General features: G+C 38.5%; 1 protein-coding gene across 1 annotated transcript in view; it reads right to left on the minus strand.

The window, feature by feature from the left end:
- The window catches only part of ccbe1 (collagen and calcium binding EGF domains 1), a 33864-nt gene extending 17739 nt beyond the window's left edge, over positions 1-16125 (minus strand). Inside the window, exons 1-3 of the mRNA XM_086053519.1 lie at positions 16038-16125; positions 15700-15960; positions 15540-15623 (exon numbers count right to left, since the gene is read on the minus strand). Of these exons, the coding sequence (XP_085909645.1) occupies positions 15540-15623; positions 15700-15803 (188 nt within the window). The 5' untranslated portion in view covers positions 15804-15960; positions 16038-16125. The remainder of the gene's footprint in view (positions 1-15539; positions 15624-15699; positions 15961-16037) is intronic.
- Between the last annotated feature and the right edge of the window lie 9694 nt (positions 16126-25819).

Raw genomic sequence — 25819 nt, forward strand, 5'->3', positions numbered from 1 at the left:
CTCTAAGAAAGCGATCTGTGTCCATTCCTCACTTTCCATACTTTGGCCATGCTGTGTTCCCTCATGTTCACTCGTCTTTTAGAGATATTTATGCCAAAACCTATAAACTGTAATTTATCCAATTCATCTTTTTTTTATTTTTTTTTATGGATTCTGTAGGTATTCCGTCCATTAAAACCTCTACGGTACTGTATGCACTCCATCCACACTCCCGTTCATGTGCACTGTAAAACAGTCTGTTGCTACGAATTAATCTTTTTAATACCCCACATAAAATGGCAACGATGAGGTTATACAGGCGACGATGTGTTGAAGGTTCATCTTCGAGGGGAACGCAGACGAAAGAAGGATGAGCCAGCATATCACATAAACCACAAAGAGTGGTTATTTGGTCACGTAACGTGTCGACGCGATGACACAAAAACAGCCAGAATAAATTCTGCGTGTGTGGAAATGTGAAAAGGTTTTTGTTTTCATTCAACAGAAAATCATAATATATTTGATTTGTAATATGTTTACATGACCTAGATTTAAATTCAGTGACATGCTGGGGAAACAAAGACCTGAGCATAAACTGTCTTGGTAGTTTTAGGCACACTTAAAACGTAAACTGATGAACTATAGTGCAGTTTGCTTGGTTCAGTTTATACTGGAGGGTTTTCGCATCACATCACTTACATGTTCATTTGCTATGTGACACAAGAAGATCGTGAGTAATACATGGAAATATTAAATCAAGACGTCAACATTATGCTGTCTTGGTAGTTCTAGGCACATGAGTAGAATTAACTTTGGTGCAGCTCACCTCTTTCAGTTTGCATTGGAGTGGGTACACGTCATTTACATATAAACCTTATAGCTGCCTGGTTAAGATGATGATGCAATGGGGTTTTAAATCAAGTTGTCACCATATACTGTCTCAGTAGATCTTGGCGTAGTCGAGTAAAAATGTAAACACATGAACCGAAGTGCATCTTGCTTGGTTTACACTGAAGGGGGTTCACATCATGTCATGTACAAATTTTCCTCCTACATGACTGCTAAAGAAAATAATGTTATGGGATATTAAATCAAGACTTTTACCATAAACTGTGTCGGTAATGCGAGATGCACTCTTGTAAAAAAAAAAAAACTCTTTAGGTCTTCTTACCTGAATGGTAAAGAAGATGAGTTGAAGTTCAAAAAGTTTAAACCTGCTACACAAAGCAGAAAGACTGAGGACAAAGGCTTTATAACAGATACATAAATATAAAGTAATGTGAGTCCATCTTATGAATGTCCAGAGAACCACCAGAATTACAGCAACAACAAAAAAAAAAAAAAAAGACAGAGGTCACTCGTTCATCTAAAAATACCACAGGAGCGATTTTCCCTGTTCTTACTTTAAAATTCCTCTGACGTGCTGACGTTCCCTCAGCCGTGTCCTCATTATTCCCTGGAATTATTAGATTGCAGGCTACCTTTGAGATGCCAAAAAAAGGTAAAACAATGTTGAAGAATGGTGTTTTTCCACCAGATGATATCTTTCTGCTGAGAGGGAGGCAGCTGGAGAACTTAAGATGACTACAAGGCGCATTTCGCAAACTTGATGACTCCACAAAACATCTCAAGTTTTGCAACAGGGCGAGACTCTCTGCAATTTAATTGACCTTTGATCTGCGCTATCAATCAAAATCGCGACAGTTCCTTGCTTTGTCCTGGAGAAATCACAGCTGACAGTTTGAGGAGCTGTGGAAACGCTGCTTCCGATAGAATTCTTACACCCAAAAAGCTGACTTTTAACTTAACTACTGTAACTGTCTGGTGTAAGGTATCCCAAATCACTTAGATTCCTGATTGTGTCTGAAACCACAGTTTCCCCAATCTTTATAGAGTTCCAAAAAAATCACACGGCACACCACCACACAAAAATGTCAAAATGTACACACAGGTTAATTTCCATCAAGTGGATTAGAATTGAATTGATCCGCCTGCTGCCATCACCTTCACTGGCAGATAGATGAACAAAGGTTATTTGTAATAAACTTTAATGTGAAATGCAAATGGTTTCATGTAAAAAAAAAATGCAGAAAATATAAGATACTGTTTACTGTATATTCTTCCCTTTGCTTATATTTATTTTCATTTGAGTAAAAATAATAATAAAATAAATGAATAAATTGTTTTCAGACCAAATGAGTGAAATTGAATACTTTCATCTGGTAGGGAATCACTGGTGTAGACTGTAGAGGATTTTTATTTCCAGTTAAGTAGTAGAAGAAAATACCTCCTGATCTGAGCTCGGCTGCATTCATTCACTCGTGTCCAACCTTCCAAAAAAAATTGGCTGAATAAGATCTTGATCTAGAAAAAAAAAATCCCTGAGAGCTACCAATGTACCCAGTAATTTGACTGGAGTAACTGGTGTCGGATATCCTCCAAAATCACGAGAGTTCCTACTGAGAGTTAGCGGTGTACATTTTTTTCTAAAGGTTGGTTAAAATTTGTATCTGACAGAGCACATACCTGCTGAGGCCAGCTCAGACTCGGACAGAAAATCATTTGTGCAGTGCACCTTTCATCAAGTCAACTGACAATCAAACAAAAAATAACCCATGTTGTGGAAGAGTGGTCTGTAGGGAACTTCAGGAATGAAAAGTGGAAGTCTAACTGAGCCTTTAACAAGATAAACATCCTCCACGAGGTAGTGTAGTTGTTCACATAGCTGTCATGGTGTTGGATCGATTCGCACCCAATAATCCATTCACAATCACCCTGTGATTCACTAGCGACCGAGCCAGGGTGTAGTCTGTCTTTTGTCTCAAGTCAACTCGGATCGCCTCCAGTCCGTACCGTGACTGATGGATGGATCCAAAGCCTTTGCCAAGGAAATCGTAGCAGCAATTTAACCTTAAAAGAAAAACAACTTGACAACGGAATTGTAAACTGACCTAGCATCTGCTTTGGTTCCCAACCAAGATTGGGAAAGAATGGTCTAGAACAGTCCTCAACCAGTGGCGCACATTAGTGTGCTGTGAGAGATCAACAGGAAATTATCGGGAAATTATCCCATGTCAATTATTATATATATATATATATATATATATATATATATATATATATATATATATATATATATATATATATATATATATACTTACTCATTTAAAAAAAAGTTTATTCATGCCAACCACTTATAGGAACAGGCAAAACAATAAAATGTTCTTCCACTTGATGACAAACGATACATAATGACCCCATATAGCCACTTTTTGTGAATTGTTTTGCTAAGTCGGGTGCCGTGAGATTTTTTTCCGGTGTGAAATATGTGCCTTGGCTCAATAAAGGTTGAGAAGCACCGGTCTAGAAAATCAAAGTACCAAATCAGAAGTCAAAGTGGGCTTTTCACAAGACAAAACTTTAGGGAGGTGGTTTCCAAACGATGGCCCGCCGACCATTTTTTAGCAGCCGCGGCATACACAAAAACTAACATTTGTCTTGCCAATGCTATTGGGTGTGAATGTTAAAATCGTGGGGTGGTTGTAACACCCACATTCCCCATGGGTGTGATGCACCTGACAACCACTACGACTGCTGATAAAACAATCTTATGTAGAGCTTTTTTAGATATACAAAGAAACTATTTAGAAAGAAAATAGTAACAAAATGTATCTTGTAACAATGTAGTTTAGTTTTTCCTCCATTTTCTACTCTTTGTCAAAGTCAGATTTGTGCATATACAGCATTAATGATTACCGTAATTTCTCAAGAACAACATGAACACATACATTATAAGCACCCTGAAAAACACTGTAATAATAATAATTTGATAGATTAGGAATTTCTTTTTTTTTTTTTTTGTGCGTCTAAAGAAAAGTTCCATTACCTTGCTAATAATTTCGGCTGTCAGTACTCGAGCTAGGAAGCGGAAATAAAATAATATCATAAAATCTGTTTGGGAAAGGTCTCAAGGAACTCCAGGGACAAACCTCTGGAAGTCAAAATAAGCCTTTACTGAGCCAAAGCCATTAGAGACCATTGGTAGTGTAGTTATTCACAATCACCATGTGAACTGAATGGCGACCAACCCAATGACACAAATGCATCCCAAGGGTCATCGGTTGTCAGCTCAGCTGCTTACCCAATAAAAACTGATGCATGATCTGTCCGTTTGGGACTAGAGTAGATTAGTCTAGAGAAGCTTCAGAGATTGAACCTCAAACCAGAAGTCATGCAGCTTGAGCTAGCGTTAGGGTTGGATGGGTTCACATTCAATGGCCCATAAACTGGCCACCAATCTAGAGTGAAGTCTACTTTTTGTCTTATGTCAACTGACATCCAAATAAAAACTGACCCAGGATCTGTTTTGGTTCCCAACTTAAGTTTGGGAAAGACAAATCCAGAGGAACTCCAGGGACAAAACCTCAAACTGGAAGCCAAACATTTCTGAGGTCCATTGGTATAGTCGTTTAAATAGCTGTCAAGGATTTGGATTTATTCATACTCAACGGTCCAATCCCATCACCCTGCGATTGGTGACCAATCCAGGGTGTAGTCTGCCTTTTGCCGTCAATGAAACAAATGGCACCGATCGCAGACTTTTGCCATGACATAATTTCCCACTTCATGCGATTTTTGCACTTGCCCTGTGATTGACTATCAACCAATCAAGCCCGTAAACAAAAACGTTTATCTGTTTTGACTCCCAATCCTAATTGGCAAAGACTGTTCTCAAGTAACTCCAGGGACCAAACCTCAAACTGGAAGTCAAAAGTAAACCTTTAAAAAGAATTGATGACATGCTCTCTGCTGTGCAATCAAGATAAATACGTAGTCCTTTATGTGTGTCCCGCACCACAATTGATAACCAGCAAGATACATCAACATAAATTATGGCTGAGTCAGGGTTCATGATCTGAGGACGTGTCACACAGGCCTTGATCTTAAAATCAAAAGGAAAAGTTGTGCACTGGTCAATGTCATTCAAAGTGCTGATTTGGATTCGAACCACTAACTTCACTCCTGTACTCATTCAGCGACAGCAAGTGCTCGAAAAGACAATCAAAGAGCTATTATATTTTTCCAGAACAGTCAATTGCCTCAGATCAGGAGTGACTTCACCTAATTTGACTGTTGGAAAACAAAACAAATAGAAGAGGGGCTAGACTAGCTTTTCGCTTCTCTGGTCATGCTACATCGGTGGCCAATTTATACCCATGTCACTTCTGTTGTGGTTAGTCATCCTTGTATAACGATAGAATGTTACAGGAATAGTTTTATGAGAACCAAGTAGCACTTTAACAAGTAGAATCTAGTAGCAATAAAGTTGCAGTTTTACAAGACAAAGCCGTTACAATAGTTGTAGTGTAGACACACAGCACGGCATATACGACCGGGATGGAAGGCAGTCTCCAAGTGCCCATTTCACAGATCTGTGACCTTCCTGGCCAACTTTACATCATCTGCCCATAGAGATCTGCTTGCAATTCCTTATATACGCACTTTGATCTCCTGCCTGGACTCCAACAAATTAGTTTCTCCTACTGCCATGTCAAGGACTCTGCGCCTCTTGTGCACCAATTTTAAAGGGAATGAGGGAGCCACTTCCATTGGCGACAGCTCAAGATTAAGTCTGCCATGTTAACGCCCACAACAAGGAGAAATGACCCTTTTTAACTGCGCCAAGCTGCGTGCATCGACGAAAATACTAAGACAAAGTCTAGCCCGCCCTTGCATGGATTTATACCACGCCTTGTGCCAGATTTGCACCGGTCACGAAAATACAGCCTACAATGTTAAAATAGCATCAGTTTTTCAAGGGGGAAAAAAAAAATCTGACATTGTTCATTTCCGTGTTCGAAGAAGAGGTTTTTTTTTTTGTGAGAGTACCATAAGTCTTTACGAGAATGGTGTTAGTATTACAAGAAAGGTCTTTAAAAGAATACATATTCATATTTACGAAAGTCGTATTTTTTGAGGAAAAGTCACATGAAGACAAGAATAAAATTGGATTTTTTACAAAAGGTTGTCAAATAGTTACATCAATAATTGTGGTACACTTTTGTAATAGTATATAAAAAGTCATGGTGTAGAATAAAGCAAGAATATAATAGCATTTTAATGCGAAAAAATCCTTATGTTACGAGAACAATTTAGAAAAGGCCATTATTTTCTAATCACACGAGTGAGTCACAATTTTACAAGAATAAAATTGCACTTTTTTTCCTCAGAAAACGGTATCAGCAGTAATGTTGCAACAATAGCTGTGGAGTAACAATGGCACTATGTAAAAAAAAGTCTCAATGTAACACCAATAAATGTGTGAATTGTAATCTTGAAAAAGTCCTCCTGTCACTAATGTTACATCAACAGTTGTGATGTAACAGGATTAGGAATTTATTGTAAATATTGAGCCTGTTTAACAATTTACAATTGTTGCCATTTGTCATTTTTTTAGCAAGGCAGGTAGGATAAATCCATGTTCATGCTCAAAATTGGTTAGATTATCTTTATGTGCGCTGAAGGAAAACACAGTTAGGAATGTTGCATGGTGGTCATTTGTGTTCAAGCAGGGCAACAAAGCAACAAACGGCATGTTAGCCGTTGCATGAAGTCCACATCTGTCACTAAGGAATGCTCTTTAACACTAACATGTCCTCCCTTGTGCTATCGTGATGGCTTGCACTCCAACATCTTTCTCACTTTAGGAAATACAAGTCTTAGATTCCCACCCACCCCCAGCAGGAGCAGCAATAAATGCAAATTAAGCATGCCTCCATCTCCCACCCACAGCTGTATTACAATATTACTCAAGATAAGTAATCATAGCGATGAAAATGCATGATCATAGATGCCACAGTGCTGTCATGAAACAGAAAAAAAGAAAAAAAGGGAATCTTCTGAGCAGTCAGAATTATGAGAAACTAAATTTTACAAGATCAAAACTCATATTTTTTAAAACGTATTTTTTAGTTTTTTTCACAATACAAATCATATGAAAACAGCAGTGCTATGATAAAAGAAACCATCATACTCAGAGAAGTTAATTTATTGAAAATTTGTTGTAATTTGATGAGAATAAGTTTCACTTTTACGAGATTAATCGTAGTAATAAGAGAAAATTTTACGAGAAAATGTATGAGTCAATGTTGGTTTTGTAACAGTAAAAAAAAAGTCTCATGTTTTTATAAAGTCTGATTTTTATAAGGAAAAAGTGTAACGGCAATATCAGAATAGTAATGTAGTAGCATCACTACAAAAAGTCCTACTATTTACTTTACTGTAGACGTGCAGTTGTGTAAGCCAGTTCTGGTTTGCAGCAGACACAATGCACTTTATCTTCTTTTTTTGAAGTTTCAAATTATCACAAACTTTGGACATTCTCTGTCTTTTACTCACTCGTTCCCCCTGGCTTGCACTTATTGCGACGTAAGTCTGCAGTAACAGTCTGTGCGGAAAAATGATCACTGCAAACTCCTGCGACAGCGAAACATCTGTAATATAAAATTTGATATGTACAATTTAAAAAGCTGCAGTACAGTAAGACCACAAAAAGTGAATTTAGACGACCATAATTACATTCCCCCTTCCCCCTCCACCCCAAGAATGAAGTTGTAATTTTGCAAGAAAATAGAAGCGATATGTTTTAGGTTACGAGATTCAAAGATCATCTTTACCTAACATATATTTATAACTGATGAAACACGTAACTACATACAAAATTTATTTCTTTTTTTAAAAATCATTATTTATTTCAAAGGGAATATTGAGATACAAATTTGCCTCCATTTACATGACTGCCCTCATCTGAAGTCAGTCGGCAGATGCTGTAACTGTACTACGTCAACCATTACTCAGTTACAATTACAGAGTGTGTGCATAAAACTAATTTCTTAGCTTATGTTTTGCTAAGCTTGAAATTAATCACAATTGAAAAACGTCCAACGACAATTTCTTGTGTTTTTATTCCTGATTAATTGTGATGACTTCAATTAATCAGTACGTGTGTACGTTTGAAGCGGAGTGGGGATCGTTAGCTAGCCCGATTTCGTCCTAATCCTTCTTCTTCTTCCTCCTTGTGATCCACCATTCAAATCTTTACAGCTTTCAACTCTGCAGGAGCCGTCATTTTCCCGACACTTTCTGTGTGTCCACCTGACAGGCTTCCCCTGCTCTTGCCAGAATGGAAAACATATGTTTACTTCCTTGCTTTTAACACGTACGGTGCTCAGCGTGGGCATGTTTTAGTATTTGATACAGATTGTAAGAATTTATTGTCTTTCAACAGTGGTACAGACTTCTTCCACTCACCCTGTGTTCATTAGTAATAGTAAGGCAAGGAAGCTTTATTTATAGAGCACATTTCATAAAATGTGTGTCACCTAGCTACCAAACAACATTTAAAGGAAAAATACAACATTTAAAGGCAAAAGAATTGATATAAGGATAAGGTTCTGTTGGTCCATGCATGGCCGGGAAAAGACTACTTCCACCCTTCAACGGCGCACAAAGGCCTCCTTACGTCCAATTCTACCAGTGAAAAGTTGAGTAAAATACCAAAGAACGAAAACACCCTTGCGCAGTAAGACTGCGCTATGTACTAGATTTGCGCACCGCACGAAAATAGTGTTTACTAACAGCAACCCTCTTTTCTTTAATGCCAAAATGATAACCTCAGTTTTGTTTTGGTTTAGTTGAAGGACATTTTGGTCCATCCAGCTATTAAACTTTAGACCGCTTGGACAGAAAATAAAAACACATTTTATAATAACCACATTATTGATGGGAAAAGTTAAGATTGTTCCAGGAATAGAGTTGTACTTTTAAGATAATAAAGCTCTAATATGCTTTGACACAATGTAGGAACGTTAGTTTTACAGTGTTTGATTGTAATAGAGCGATAGGATTTATTGCATCTGAATTGTCATATGGGGCTGTTTGACTTTTCCTCGGCAGGCTACATTTCAATGTTATGAGGGCGAGGAAGGCTGCCAACCGGTGTAAATGCTTTTCAGGCATCTCAGATTGGCATGATTGCTGTGTCTACATCTGCTCAAAGAGATGTTGAGAAACAACCGGGACTCGCTCGATCACCCTTTTTTAGCTGCATTAGTAGCCCAAAAAAACAACATATTTTAGTAATTCATTATGCAGTTGTTAAAAATATCTGAGTAATACTTCCAGATGTTTTTTTTTTTTTGATAATTTAATCCACCTTTTTTTTCTTTAGGAATTTGTAAAAGCAAGATGATGATACATTTCAGATGAAGCTAACTAGATTAAAGATTTGTAATGCAGCTAACTTGCTAAGATAACCAGCTAACAAGAAGCTTAAAGTGGAAGTCAACCCAAACATATTTTTTTCAAGCATATGTTCCCAGCAGGCCCACTAGTTGAAACACGGCATTCTGATTAATTTTGCGTTCGTGGAATATGAGTTCAGCAGCAAAATGCACTCGTTTTTAGCCATCTCTGGGGGCGGCCATTTTGTCTTTCGTCGACTGAAAACGACATCACAACTGCTCACAACGACCAATCACATCTGACCTGTTTTCTGAATCTGAGCCATGATTGGTCGTTGTGAGCAGTTGTGATGTCATTTTCAGTCGACAAAAGACAAAATGGCCGCCCCCAGAGATGACTAAAAACGAGTGGATTACCACTTATTCCACAAACGCAATATTTATCAGAATAACTTGTTTCAACTAGTGGACTTACATAGAACAGATTCTTGAAAAAAGAACTTGACTTCCCCTTTAATAAATGAATTTTGTCACATAAGGTTAAACATTTGCAAATGTTGACATACCAAAACCCTGGAATGTCATGAAAATAGTCACTGTATTTTGAGAAAACACCACCATGTTACAAGAATAAATGTTTTACGACAAAAAGTCCCATCCGCATTTTTAATTAAGCAGCCGGCAAATCTTATCAAGCCATGACTCTGTCACCTTTCACCAACAACAAGCTAACGTTAGCACCTCCCCCAAACACAGAAGCAATCAAGATGTCATACTTCCATCAATACTCTCACTTCACCGTTTATTAGCAGAATCCATGAATAACCTTTATATTGTCTTAACAAAGGGGTGCAAATTCCCCATACGAACACCAGAGATTATGTCATGAGGTCAATAGAATACCACTTCACATGGAACGGTTGTTGCTGCATAGCACATACCAGAAATGGCCACATTCAATGACCACACGAACACCAATTTTGGTGCCACAGATGAAAATACTGAAAATAATGAATTAAACCTAACAACAACACCATAGTTTCATAGAATGGCGCAAAACTAGTATTGTACTTTTGTTGCTTTGACATGAGCACACAAAAAGGGAATGTATGAGATCTTCACTGAATAACGGAGGACAAGTTGCCCCCCCTTCTCAAAAAAAAAAATCTGCAAATATGCAAATTTACAAATGCCAAATTTGAGGCGGTTCACGGCATTACAGTTTTTTCAACTCTTCGACAAAAATTTCACAACTTCATTAAAATTAAAGAAGAGAGTTACTGTTGAATACACATAATATTCATGTCACCAGACATAGACGCAAGAAGAAAAGAAACAAAAAAGCTCCGTAACAGCAGAATTATTTTTAAAAACAACACTGCAACCACTGCACATGCCGCACATTAATTATGCTGCAGCTGTAGAGTGGAAAGAGTCTTTTATGGGGAAGTCTTTTTACAGGCCAGGCTAAGCCAACATCGCACACACAATAAATCAGTGCAATCATCCTTTTCGCGCGCCCCCACTGAAGAAGAGTTATAAACAAAGATTATAAATGTGTTCTTTTTGCTCCCTCAATTGTTGCTTAGCACGGGGGGAAATCTGGCCTTTGTCTTGGCGTGGCCGGCGCGATGGTTTGAAACGGTTTCAAAAATGTGAGCGTGGCTGATGAAATCCCATTATATCAGCGAGTACATGGCCTTTTGCCATGCTATGTTAACCAGCTAAGAAGAACGTTTAACTTAGAATAGAAAAAGTCGCCTCATTACAATGTTCAGCGGCATTGGCGTTCAGTGGCTAGCGTGGGAGTGACTCATTCCAACTTGGGGGGGTTAAGTGTGAGGGATGGGCATCCAAATGAGGCAGGTGCATGGGCATTCATTTTCTGACCCATCCCTCCGTAATTGGAAATATTTCATGAATATTATACTTTAAGGAAGAAAAACACATTATGATGCAAGAATAGTTTTCGTAAAGTCAGTGTCGTATTTTAATGGGAAAATGTCAATGTTGTTATGATCTTAGTTGTAGTATTATGAGAAAAATGAAGAATGTTTATGAGCATAAAGTCATAATTTTCAGGAAAAATGTTGTACATCATGATGTTATATTGAAAAGATGCATTCAAAGAGGGAGTTAACCCAAATATATATTTTTCAAGAATATGTTTTATGCAGGCCCACTAATTGATACAAGGCATTCTGATTAATATTGCGTTTGTGGAGTAAGACTTAATCCACCCATTTGAGCCATCTCTGGGGACGCCCATTTTGTCACTTCTGTCGACTGGAAATGACATCACAGTTGCTCAGGTCTCAGGTAACGACCAATCACGGCTCACTTGTTTTCTGGAGCTGAGCCATGATTGGTTGTTATCTGAGTCCTGAGCATCAGTGATGTCATTTTCAGTTGACAGAAGTGACAAAATGGCCGCCCCCTAAAAATGGGTGGATTTTGCTGCTTAACTCATATTCCACAAACGCAATATTAATCAGAATGCCATGTTTCAACAAGTGGGGTGTCTGGGGGCATATTCTTGAAAAAAATATGTTTGGGTTGACCTTAAGAAAAAGTGGATAAGGTATTAAGAGCAAGACCGCGAGGAAAGATGGGGAAAAGGCCTCGAGAATAAATAAAAAGAATAAAGTAGGCATTTTACGAGAATAAATTACTACAAAGTAGTTTTATAAGGAAGGTGTATGTCAAAGTATTTCTCAAAGAAAGTCTTTCACAAGCAAAGTTGTAATGTCATTCCAAGAACCGTCACAGTATTACAAGAAAAAGTTCTAATCTTTACGAGACTAAAGATGCACTTTTACGAGACTGATTTTTTCAAAGACAAAATTGTAGTTGTACAAGAAAACATTATATGTCAGCATATTGTAAGAATAGCGTTAATGTTACAGAGAAAAGTAAATTTTATGAGAATAAAATGTTTGTATTCTTTGACAGATTTTTGTCATGATATTAGTAAAAATTATTAATGCTTCGAGAAGGTAACACTGGTCATCAAATTTTATATATTTATTTTTTCAATCAGAGATACAATCTTTTAATCTTTTCTAGATTAATTTTCTGTGCCGATTCCGAATCTGCATCAGCTTTTCATAATAATATAATAATAATAATTATAATAATAATAATAATACATGTAATATATTTAAAGGCGAAGTCAACCCCCACAAATTCTTTGCAGTAATATGTTCAATGCACCTTTACTAGTCTAAACATGGCATTCTGACAACATTGCGTTTGTGGAATATGAGTTAAGGAGCAAAATCCACCCGTTTTAGTCAGTTCAGTGGTTTGTCTTTTTGTCACTTCTGTTGACTGAAAATGACATCACAGTTGCTCAGGTAACAACCAATCAGGGCTCACCTGTTTTGTGAAGATGAGCCATGATTGGTTGTCATCTGGTCCCTGAGCAACTGTGATGTCATTTTCAGTCGACAGAAAGTGGCAAAATGGCCGCCGCCTGAGATGGTTAAAAACGGGTGGATTTTGCTGCTTAACTGATATTCCCCAAATAGAATATTAATTAGAATGCCGTGTTTAAACTAGTGTGGCTGCATAGAACATATTCTTGTAAATAATTTTGGGGGGTTTACTTCTACATCTTTAAACCCGTATCTCACGGAGCACCAAGTGCCTGCGACTTTTCAACATGTTCAAAAATGAACATGTTTGCCACAAGTAAAAACTCTTTGCAAACATCTTTGCAAACATCTTTTTAACGTTTTAGGAACCCTGACCAAAAAAAAAAGGCATAAACACAAAACAACACAAAAATTTGCAAGCATTCACCACTTAGTGAGCTATGGGCTTCAGTAATACTGTATTTATGAATTAAGGCTTAGGTTCAGCAGAGGGTGGAATTTTTTTCTGAAACATCATAGCTATGAATTACAACACATAGTTAATTCTGTATTGTGCAAGCTTTAATATCGGTAAAACAAAAAAATACAATATCTCAAAAACCTGATGTGCTAGGAACAAAAGTGTTTTTTAAAAAATCTGCTTCAAAAATACGTTGGGGGGGGGGTATAAAATTTGCTTTAGAGCAGTGTGGTTGTAGCTCCATGACAAAAAGTTTTAATGGCAAGAATAGACAGAGTGCTAATCTTTACAACAATAAAGTTGCATTTTAATAACAACAGGGTACTGATACCCCTACAGCCCCCCACCCTGCCCTCATCTAAGGTACAATCTGCCCCTTAGATGTGTTCGGATCAGAAATAATGGAATTAGGGTTCCAGGGTCAAACTGTGGCCATCCTGAACCCTTTACGGGCAATTATTGAGTAACATGTTAACATTCTTAAGCATTTGCTCATCAGGCAGGAATGTGCTGTTGACAATCTATATTGTGGCTTAGATAAAACTGTGGTACATACGCTAGTGATAATAAACCTTTTATAACCACCATGAAAACCACTATATAAAAAAAACTAATGACCATCAGAATGTGAAGCCAAGATTTAATTTTCTCGATGTGTAGCAAAGTCACAACACTTAGTGCCCACGTCGTTGCCAAACTGGCACCCAACGCTCACACCATTTGTGCTATTAAAGCGTTTATACCGCAATTAGAAGCTTTTGTGGAGCAAAAGTCTTGCCCTAGCACTTCACAGACTTTTTTTTTAACGGGAGCCAGAGAAAATACCAACACAGTAACACTCATCTTTGTCACAATAGATTGAAAACGCCAACATGATGGGAGGTCGGCCAATGGTCCTTTGATGAACGATGTTCCATAAGATTGCTGAAACTCAGCAGCCGAGACGACATGTTGGAAAAAAATCTGACATGAATTCATGGGCTCACTCCCACTTGGATTTCAGCATCTTTGAAATGTAGGGGAATACCAACATGATAATTGTTACGTAAAAGAACAGCTAGCTGTGTTTTTACTGTCAGTTGTTTGCGTAAGACAGACAGACAGACAGACATAAGTCAAGAAGACTTTAGGGTAAAGGGTGAAATGTCTGACAAGTTCAATCTAGATTGTTTTTTTTTTTGCGGTACTTGCAAGATTATGCATAAAGTTGTGTTTTTCAATGATATGGCAACCATCACCACTCACTTTGTATCAACAATGCAAATTAACTGTGTAAAAAGACACAATAATATGTTACCGACATGAGTGATTGATAAAGCTCTTCACTTGCTGTCATAATCTAAGTATTTGTCAATTTGGTTTTGATTTGATTTTGTAGCTTCAGAATATTTTGACTTTTCAGTTCTGTTTGGAAGCACGATGTTAAGCGGTGAAAATGCTTACATTTTGGCATTGTTAACAAAAACTACAGCATGTGACAAAGAGATTTCATAACTGCAGTATTACGTAAAGTTGGTTACGCTATTAGCAGTATTACGCATAAAGTTCTAATTTTAGTTTTCCACATTTACGATGGTGTCAAAAAGATACAAAGTAAACCCACAAAAAGTTGTGAATTACCAACATAATTGAGACGGATATTCAAAGGTTACTTTGGTTCAATTAAGTGACAGTTACCATGGCACCCATGGTGTTCCACAAACACCACCCAAGAGATATTTCTTTTCTGGTAACTTACATCTCAACCAAACACAGATGGATTTTGATATCTGAACCAAACACAGATGGAATTTTTATATCTCAATCAAACACAGATGGAAGTTCTTCACACACCGGTACATAAATGATAAAACGGTGAGTTATTTAATTCATTGTAAATAACACTGGTCAACAAATGTTTACGACCTTTTTTTTTTTTTTTTTTTGATCAGAAGTAACCTTTTCTAGAAGATTTTTGGGGGGCTGATTCCAAGCCACATTTTTTCTATGGCTAATACATCATGTTTACATAATAGTGATAATGATAATAAAAACATGTAATATATTAATATATTTATTTTATTTATTTATTTTTATTAAGGGTTAGCTTCAGCAACAGGTTGATTTTTTTTACAGTGCATGTTAAAATCCATATTGTGCAATCTTCTATAGGTCAAACTGAATGAAAGCATATCAAAAACCTGATGTGCTAGAAAGAGAGTTAATACATTTTTGTTCAAATCAGCATCAAAAATACTCTTGGGGACACGTAAAATTTACTGTTGACCAGTTTGGTTGTAGCTCAATGACCAGAAGTTGTAATGATAAGAACAGACAAGAATAAAATTGCACTTTTATGATAAATTGCTAAATATAGATTAGAGAAACATAACTAAAGACATTTTCAAATTCCGCAACACAATTACGTTTAGGGACACATCAAGCGAACGCTGATTACAATTTGCTGTGGACCAGTGTAATTAAAGCCAATAATGAACTTACCTGTAGCATGTTGCAACTTCCCCACTGGACTTGACGCATGAGTACTTGGTGGTGGAAATGTTATCTGAGCACTCTTCACTGTCACTGTCAAAATATGTTAAGAAGTAACTTCACAAAAAAGTAACGCGCTGGTGGCGTAAAAGTGTCCGCCGAACGTTACCTGAAGCGGGCGTCGTCCTGCCGAGGTGACCGCGGCGAGGCTCCGCAGAGGAGCAGCACCCATGTGACGGCGGCGAGCAGGCTGCGAGCGCGTCCGTGGATCATGACGCTCCGTCGGGGCTCCTGTCACCGAGCCACCCGCTCGTGGAATGAGCGCGGCGGTGGTGGTGCGGGGGCCGTGCGTGGACAGCAAAACCTGTCACGCACCCAGCCACGGACCCTCCCACTCGCCACGCGCACGTTGTGGTCAACCGAGATCGCTCTACCGTGGCGATTTATGGTGATTATTTTTCATTATTTGACTTTTTTTTAAAAATCTTTATGTGGAGTGCAGCGTACTTCAGTACTTGCGCTCTGCTGCTACCTCGCGTTTATCGTTGGAAGCTCAACAATAGAACACCCCCACCGGCCTCTTCATTAGGTACACCTGTAACGAGACCCACTATTCGAGGAGAACAAATACTTTTCCACGACACCATTTTACACCATCGCTCTCTGGCCAGCCCCCAGGACGCCCCATGCTGAGGGCAACATTTTGGTATCTGTCACAAGTTTACCATCATCATCATCATTACTATCATCATCATCATTATTATTAAATGCATACTTAAAGAATAAATGTACAATATATCTGAATGCAAACTCTAACACAATCTGGCTGTCAATCAAAATTACGTTTCACACCATAGCAAGCAAACAAACAACGTGGTTTCAAAGTGCACAATTTGACCAAATTTGTACATACACACACACACACTCACAAGCAGGAACAAACGTAACAAAAGGTTAAAAAAAATTGAATTGTGAAAAATGAAGAGTTTTTGTGTCATTGTGCTTATTATGTATTTGAATGAATGAGCCATCGGTCGCAGAAAGCTAAACGACGTCGGCCGTTGGTGACAATTGATCACTCTGATTAGCTGTTGGTGGTGAATCAGTGCATGAAATACAAGTAGACGATGCGATAATACACATACGCAAAGGAACTGCAAAGTGTTCTATGTGGAGCACACCCTAGTCTGAAAACGGCTTTCTGATTTATGTGTTTGTTGGAATGTGAATTAAGCAGCAAAATCCACCGGTTTTTGTCCATCATTGAGGCTGCCCTATTTTGCCACTTGCTGTCGACAGAAATGACGTCATAGTTGCTCAGGACTGAGGTAACGCCCAATCACAGCTCACCTGTTTTCTGAGTCTGGTCAGGAGGTAAGCAAGCTGAGCCGTGATTGGTTGTTACCTGAGCCCTGAGCAACTGTGATGTTATTTTCAGTCGACAACAGTGGGAAAATGGCCACCCCGTGAGATGGATGAAAATTGGTGGATTTTCATGCTTCATATTCCACAAACACTATAAATGGTCATGGTAAATGGGCTGTCACTTGTATAGTGCTTTTCTACCTTTGGTACTCAAAGCGCTTCACACTGTAACTCATCTACCTACTGATGACGCAGCATCAGGAGAAACTCGGGGTTCAGTATCTTGCTCGAGGATACTTCGACATGGTCACAATGGCTGGGGATCGAATCCACAACATCCGTTAGGAAACGACCACGCTACCGCTGATCCATGCCTCCCGTGTTTAGACTAATGATGCCACATAGAACATATTGTAGAGAAAATGTTTGACATGACTCCCTATAAAAAAAAAAAGAAAAAGAAAAAAAATCTGATATATTTTATATTTTTAGCTAACTACTGTATTTGGCTCAAATTCTACACAGACACTTGCTGCTTGACAATTGTGTGTTCTAAGCCAATGAAAGATCAGTTTGTGGGATTTCTGAAGATTTTGACAGCATTGTTGTTTGCCTGTAAAACTGGATTTTACTGGGTTGTTGTGTATTGTGGGAGGAAATGTTTCTTCCCTTTATTATCACGTAAATGACTCCGAAGGACTGACCTGGCTTTTTTTTTGGCTCGGCGACACATGAGCGACTCGACACAAAGCCTTGTCCTATGGGTGACCCAAGTGCGGTTCCGAACACGAGCGCTCACACCGGCCAGGTTGACCCACGTGTGCAGTCACATGGCGGCCTGTAAGGATACCTGCGTGAAACCAGAGGTGCGCGGTGTCGCTTTACAGATGCCTCCGCCTCACCTACAGTATGTCAATTCTTTGTATCTTAACTGAGTTGCTCATTAGTTGACACATCATTGAAACTAATACGGGATGTTTGACATTAAATTTCAGTCATTTTCAGCTAATGCCTACCAAAAGCTGTTTGAGCAGTTATTCGATATTCCTGATGAGTTCATGTACTAGTATGCTCTTTGCACTCATCAATAAGACAATAAACAAGCTTGTTTACCCGCCGGTTGAGTAAAAGTGCCAAATGTGGCAGGGTTTTTACTTTCTGCACGTGGATTTGCCACCTCTGACTACTAGTGGGCATTTTGGTGCTACTAGTAGATTCAAGAAGCTTCTCGTGCACAGGTCTCAAACTCCGGTCCTCGAGGGACGATTGCATGATTTAGATGTTTCTCTCCTCCAACACACCTAATTCAAATGATCACGATCATTATCAGGCTCTTGCAGTGCTTGTGGATGAGCTAATCATTTGAATCAGGTGTGTTGGAGGAGGGACACATCTAAAACATGCAGGATACTTGCGTTTGTGGAATATAACTTAAGCAGGAAAATCCACCCGTTTTTAGCAATTTTAGGCCATTTTGTCACTTCTGTCAACTGAAAATGACATCACTGATGCTCAGGGCTCAGATAATGACCAATCATGGCTCAGTTTCAGAAAACAGGTGAGCTGTGATTGGTCATTACCTGAGCAACTGTGATGTCATTTTCAGTCAACAGAAGTGACAAAATGGACGCCCCCGGAGATGGCCAAAACGGGTGGATTGACTCTTATTCCACAAACGCAATATTTATCTGAATGCCTCGTTTCAACTAGCGGGCTTGCATAGAACATATTCTTGAAAAAAATATATTTGTGTTGACTTTCACTTAACGTATCGAAGTTTGAGACCTATACTTCCAATGCATGACACATGTCTACTAGTTGGGCCTAGTGGTGTTACTACTGCAACCTGGTAGTTTACCAGTACGGGGACCAGTTTGTCAAAAGTGGTCCTACAGGAGTAGTGGAGGCATTCATTTAGTGTATTAGCATAAGCTGTATGTCATGGATATTGAATAAATGCTCAAACTGCTTCCATAAACACCAGCAGAAGCAAGCGTTGGGAGCATGTGCCTGCAGTCCCACTTCCCTCCACTGGATGGCTCTTTCAGCCAAGAGATCATCATCCCTCCTCTTGTTTCAGCACCCTCGTCATTAGTGGCCACAAAATGGATGACAGCTTTTAGTGAGAGCAGGGTGCGTCACATCGACGGCGGTCGGGGGGCGGCGAGGCTGTGCCACTTACCTTCCACCCTTTTCCATGCCTCAGCAACCCGAGCTGTCCAATAATGAGGGATGCTGTGAGCCCTCACAGGCTCACATATAGGGGAATAATGGGACAGGTTTGGTTGCCGTGGCCTTGTTTAGCAACACTCCCCCACCCCTCCGGATAACAACAGAGCAAGCATTTTCACTCTTTGATGTACGTCATCGCTGCTCTTGCGTACGTACCGTATATGTAGTGCAACATACAGTGTGGTGTTTATTGATATCCTATGCAGGGATTAATTTAGAGCTCACTCTGTTAGAGAGCCCATCCAAATGGCAACTTTGCATTAAGGGGCAGCGAGTGCAGTGCCCCACCATGTTCAGCAGATGGAGCTGTTTGTCTTTTTTCAGTTGGGTTGTTTTTCCCATCCAATGGTCATTTTTACCCAACCAAGGCCCCGATTTTACATTAGGAAAATCTCAAAGCACACCACCAGACAAAAATGTCACAAAACGTACGAATACTGAAGTCATGATCTCGCTTCAGTTTGCTCACTCTTTGCCAAGTGTGGGCCTGTTTGACTGAACACAAAGCTGACAAACTTGCAGGAGGCCATGACATATATATATTTGCAGAGCTGGGCATTTTACAAAAACTTTGCGGTCCGTTTATCGTCTACCGCCTACAGCTGGGCTGCTCTTCCGCCGTCCGTCTAGCCGCCTTTTTGAAAAAATAGAAATCGCCGATAGGCCGGTCTGCCTATGATTTTAAACGCGCTTCCATTAGCGTTTCCCACTATCAACTTCGACAAACTACCACTCGCGCTATTATCTCTTGACTTAAATGCTGTGCATTGGAATGCAAGATGAAACCGGCCAGCGTGTTAAGAGAAGCATGCAGACTCCCACTAATAAATATTCAACATCGTGGAGAGTTATATTTTATTTATTTGTTTTTATTTTGTCGGTTCGTAGATACAGCATATATGATTACAAGAAACCGGTCAGTAACATTTAAAAGTTGGGGACAGATGTACTGTACTAAAAAAAATGTCATTGACATCACTATCGATTATGCAACTTAAATTCAACTTTTATCACATTAGCGCCCACTACAAAAACATCTCTAATCTAACCCATAATGTTTGTTCCCTGCTCCTTGCATGTGTTTTAATTTTGTATTCGTGCATTTGACTATTTGTCCAGTTCGTTACCTACTTAAAACAGTACACTGCTGTATTACAATTTTTTCTCACACCAGTAGAACTTTACTATTAAAATACGATTAAGTAATTTTACCACTTTCTTGAGAAATACAATATTTTCTTCAGTCTAAAACCACTTTTTAAGATATTCAAAATATTAGGGCTGCAACAAACGATTATTTTAATAATCAGTTGATCTGTAGGTTAAATCGATGAATCGTCAAAAAATGTTTTAATCTCCATCACTTAATTAAAAAATAGGACATTATTTCAAATTGACAGTGCAGAAAAAGCACAAATGTAAATTCATTATAATTCAGTTTAAATTTTCATTTGGTCCATAATGTTAGAAAATAGGCAAAAATATCGATCACTGATTTCATGGAAGACTACCGAAATATTTACTGTTGAGATACTTAAATCCCAAGGATTTGGACAAGTTTAAATTAAACAAGGGCTTTAAATGATTTATCGATTATGCAAAATGAATATCGATTCATTTGATAATGAGTTGTCGTTTTATCGTTGCATTCCTACAAAATATACAAAGATAATGATACAAAACATTTAAAATAAAAAGGAAAAGAATCTTAGTTCAGTCCAGATGACTCATTTTTCGAATGCAGTGACCAATGAGTGAGACGCTTTAGTGACAGTCAATCAAAGCTATTCATCTTTTTCTGTGTTCATGCATGACAGTATTGTAGTGGATGCCACGTGAAGTCCCGTATATATTTTACGACGACTCGGCGGGCTCTGCGCACTTTGTTGTCTGCGCGGGCCGGTCTGCAGCGCTGCAGCAGTGCTGATTTGCACATGCCCAGACAAGAGTGCGCCGTCTCTTAGCTCGCTAACAGAAGCTAACAGCCTGCGTCACCTTGACACACTCATCTAACTTGTCTTGGCGTGACACACACACTAACGCATTAAGAGACTGCCAATCGAGCCGAGAGGACGTTAAGTGTCGGACACTCTCTATTATTTATTCATTTTGATATAATTAGGGTATCAAGGTCACTTAGGGTTTGTTTTTTTGTTTTTTTCTGTTAAGCCAGCTGCTCAATGCACAAAGAACACAGCCGGGAGCGCTTGAACTCATGTTAGTTTTTTTCTCTCTCTCTCTCTCTCTCTCTCTCTCTCTCTCTCTCTGGCTCTCATTTTTTTTCTCAAATAAAGCCACTAATTCCTTTTTCATTACCCTTGACTAACTTTGCACACGTCAGTCCTCGCTCGTTGTTCATGATCCTCTTACTGCAGTTTAAATCACAGCGTGCTACGCTACCTCTCTGTCTTTCTATCTGTATGGATTTTTAGATTAAAACCACTAGCGGCGTTAAAGCAAGCACATGCATATGCATAGATTTAATTAGTCAGTGCACTCCAATCAGTATGGAAATAGACCCGCCGTTAAATCATGTCTGGCTGCAGTCAAACTTAACAGAAGGCAGAGTCTCTAATGTTATGACGATTAAGTCGTAGTGTTATACTTGAGTTACAAGGTTGCAAGGAAAAAAAAGTGCACTGTTTCAAGAATAAAATCGAAGAGTTTTACGTGGAAACAATGTTATGCGAACAGAATTAGAAATGTTCTAATTTTCATATGTTCGCCATAAAAGTAGTGCTTTGGTGTGGCAACCTTCTGCCAAGGAACTAAGTGAGAAGTGGAGAGTAAATTAGATAGGCAAACCCTGTCTAATAGAAAAGTAGTGTTTTCCCACTATCTTGTGGCATCTCCAAATTGTAGGGTTATAGGAATAGTCGTAAGAGATTTAAAGAGGAAATTTTTTCAAGAATATGTTCCCAGCAGGCCCACTTGTATTCTGATTAATATTGTGTTTGTGGAATAGGAGTTAAGCAGCAAAATCCACCCCTTTTTAGCTATCTCAGGGGCGGCCATTTTGTCACTTCGGGTCGACTGAAAATGACATCACAACTGGTCAGGGCTCAGGTAACGACCAATCACGGCTCACCTGTTTTCTGGAGCTGAGCCATGATTGGTTGTTATCTGAGCCCTGAGCATCAGTGATGTCATTTTCAGTCGACAGAAGTGACAAAAATGGCCGCACCCGGAGATGGCTAAAAACGTGTGGATTAACTCTTATTCCACAAACACAATATTTATCAGAATGCCTTGTTTCAAAAAAATATGTTTGGGTTGACTTCCCGTTCAAGCTTAAATAAAAAAAATGAAGTTACGAAAACAAGCTCATAATATAAAAATGAATCAGAATTGTGTGATTGACGGTTTTCTCCCATATGGGAATTAACTCATAATGTTACCAGAAAGGTGTAGTATTATCCAAATAGTGGTAATGTGGGAAAAAGTTGTAATGTTAGCACATCACTAGAAGGTCGCACTGTCCGATCAGATTACTGCATTGTCTTCTCATACTTCACCATCCACTTGAACAGCTACAATTAATTGTGTTTCGTATCTCAGCATTCACATTCTCGGAAAAAAGTGAAGCCCTCACCTGCTTGCTGGCTTCTTCTTCTTCGTTGGTAAGATAGCAGGTTAATAAGCAATTTCCTTCATGTCATTTCAACGCTTCAGTGGTTTCCCCGCAGCACGTACACGGATACCGTCTGTCTATTCACTGGCATCAGCTGCGCAACCAGTGACTCATCTGCTGCCCAAAAAGAGAATTATGATTTTATCTTAATCTTATCTTATCTTAATATAGTAACTTTATTGCCATAATAATGTCACCTTTTAATTTTATTACCTCTTCTTTCAGCGAAGCTTAGTTCAACAGTTTTTTTTTCAGACAAAGGGCGATGAGAACGGACTATATATATATATATATATATATATATATATACATATATATATACATATATATATATATATATACAGTGGTAACTCTACTTACGAAATTAATTGGTTGTGGAAGAAATTTCTTAAGTAGGACATTTTGTAAGTAGAGATGTGTTTTCCATGTAAATGCCCTAATACATTCCAAGCCCCCCAATATTCAGACATAAATGTTTTATAAAGCATAAAAATGCATCAAAACATGTAACAAATACATGTTACGTTTAGATTATTGCACAATAAATGAGAGTTGTGCATAATGTAAAAAACAAAGAATAGAGTAAAGAATAAAAATGATGGTCATTTACCTTTTAATTGGTAAAACATTTAAAATATTTTTGGGGGGAGGCTGGAACAAATGTCATTTCCATTCACTTCAGTGTTGAAGTAGGATTTGCACTACAGGTGTTCAGCATTATGAATGTGGTCATGGAACAAATTAAACTGGCATCTCAAGTTACCACTGTTTTAGAAAATTTTACTCTTTTATGCAAAAGTTAGCTCTGACCATGGAATTTGATTGGACAAATTGCTAAAATCACATTTCTATTGGCTTAAACTGACATTTTTAACAGGGTGGAGGTCTGTCCATTTCTGGGCCTTTTTATGTCATTTATTTTGTGTCAAATTTAGGTCGCGACTATGGGACACTGGATCTCTTGCTGCCGTCAGTCTGAAATCACTCACATTGAACATATCGAAACCTTTGTCTCATAAATTCACTTAATATTACGACTACATTTCTTATCATAGTGAAATATTTGTAACAAGAATATTTTTCACATTACGTTTTTTACTAATACTGATTTTTTTTCTCTCATCACATTGCAACTTCATTCTTTCATTATACTATTTCGTCTTTATTCCAATAAAGTATCAACACTTGAGTTCTGTAACTTTTTCTTGTAATTTTAGAATTGATTCTTGTAATTTTCCACTGATTTATGACTTCTGATAAAATAAATAAATACATAAATAAAACAGTTTTATTCTTGTAAAATTGTGACCTTTTGCTTCGTGTAGCACAGTAACAACAATGGAAAGAGGGAATGGAAAGACAGAAGTGAGTTCCATGCTTTAATTCCTTCGGACGGGCAGAATGTGGTTGCGGCTGGAGATGCCGACGAGCAGATGGCGGCAACGAGGCAATCCATGCACGGAAAATGTGAATTAGGGGATTTTTCCGGCAGGCCTCTTTGCACTAATGTGACATTTTACAGATCCTAAACAACACTACCAAAACACCATGTATTAAAACACACACACACGCACACACAAAAAAACATCACTGTTATGCAAGAGGATTTTCCGCCAAACTTTTTTTTTTTGTACTTTGCTTTTCCCATGCGATTAACGTCTTCTTCCGCTCTTCCGTGACTCCCACCCATCCTGCCGCCATAGCTCAAGGGCATCTCCTGGACCGGGGTGACCCGGATGAGGAGATAGCTGATAATAAAGGGTTCTGGTGGCCATTGGTAGTGTCGTGGTTCACATATCTGACTCTCTTGCAGCTGGCGTGGGATTATGGTTACACAAATCCAGGAAATGTGAAAATTTCCATGGAAATAAATTGAATTGCAAACATATAGCGGGAAACGAAAAAGAAAAAAGAAAGGGAATTCCCTCTCGTGTGTGTTGTGTATATATATATATATATATATATATATATATATATATATATATATATACACACACACACACACACACACACTTAGTTCAACGAAATGTTACCAAAATAAGTCAAAATCAGGAAAAAGTAGTGTCCCTTTCAACATCATCAACAATCCTAATGGTTGGTGCTGTTTAGCCAGTCGGGCTAAGGTGTCAATCAACGGCCACACCTCCCTGAAGTCTTTGCACTTCTTGTGATTGATTCAGCCTTCACACCTGTCACTCAAAGTTTTAAAATGTCAGAGGCAGGGCGGGGTGGGACAATATTTTGGGGAGAAAGTCAAACAAGGACGACGGCTGAAAGTCAACAGAGGGATTTCAAGTCTTCCTGGGGAATGAGTCATCACTACACATATTCAGATGAAGTTCGGATGACTTTTCTTTGAAAAATTAATGGTTGAAATAAAGCAGGAAACGCCTGCTAATGGTTGGAACATTTACATCCAATTAACACGTATTCAAACTCAAGCACCGATTTATTTTACCCACCATTCTATTTATCTGTCCTACACATGTAAAGAGAAGTTAACTACAATATTACAAGAGCGTGATCAGACCTTTTTCCTACGTTGCAGGAATTCCATTTCCTGTGGTCTCACTAACACTAGTACACTGTTGTCTCCACTTAGGAGTTTAATTCATTCCATGGCCAGTTTGTAACAAAAAAAACAAACTCATCTTACCTCAATGAAACGAACGGCATTGCCATCAATCCTTTCCAGCGCCCCCCAAAAAAACAACATTTTAAACATGTAAACCATTAAAAAAAAGAAAAACACCGGACAATGAAACACTTGCTGTAGACACTATGTACTGTATGTTTAATGTAGTGTATCCACACTCACAATCACACCTAGGGGAAATTTAAAGAGTCCAATCAACTTAGCATGCATGTTTTTGGAATGTGGGAGGAAACCGGAGTACCCGGAGAAAACCCACGTAGGCACGGGGAGAACATGCAAACTCCACACAGGGAGGCCGGAGCCGGGATCCAACCCATGACACATATAGACTTATTAAAATATATTTGTGTAAAAATGTCAATCATAAATACACGTCCTAATTGATACATTATTATTTTGTATATA

The sequence above is a fragment of the Filicampus tigris genome, chromosome 15 (assembly GCF_054856515.1).
Source record: "Filicampus tigris isolate MCC_2025a chromosome 15, RoL_Ftig_1.0, whole genome shotgun sequence".
In the NCBI taxonomy this organism is placed as follows: domain Eukaryota; kingdom Metazoa; phylum Chordata; class Actinopteri; order Syngnathiformes; family Syngnathidae; genus Filicampus; species Filicampus tigris.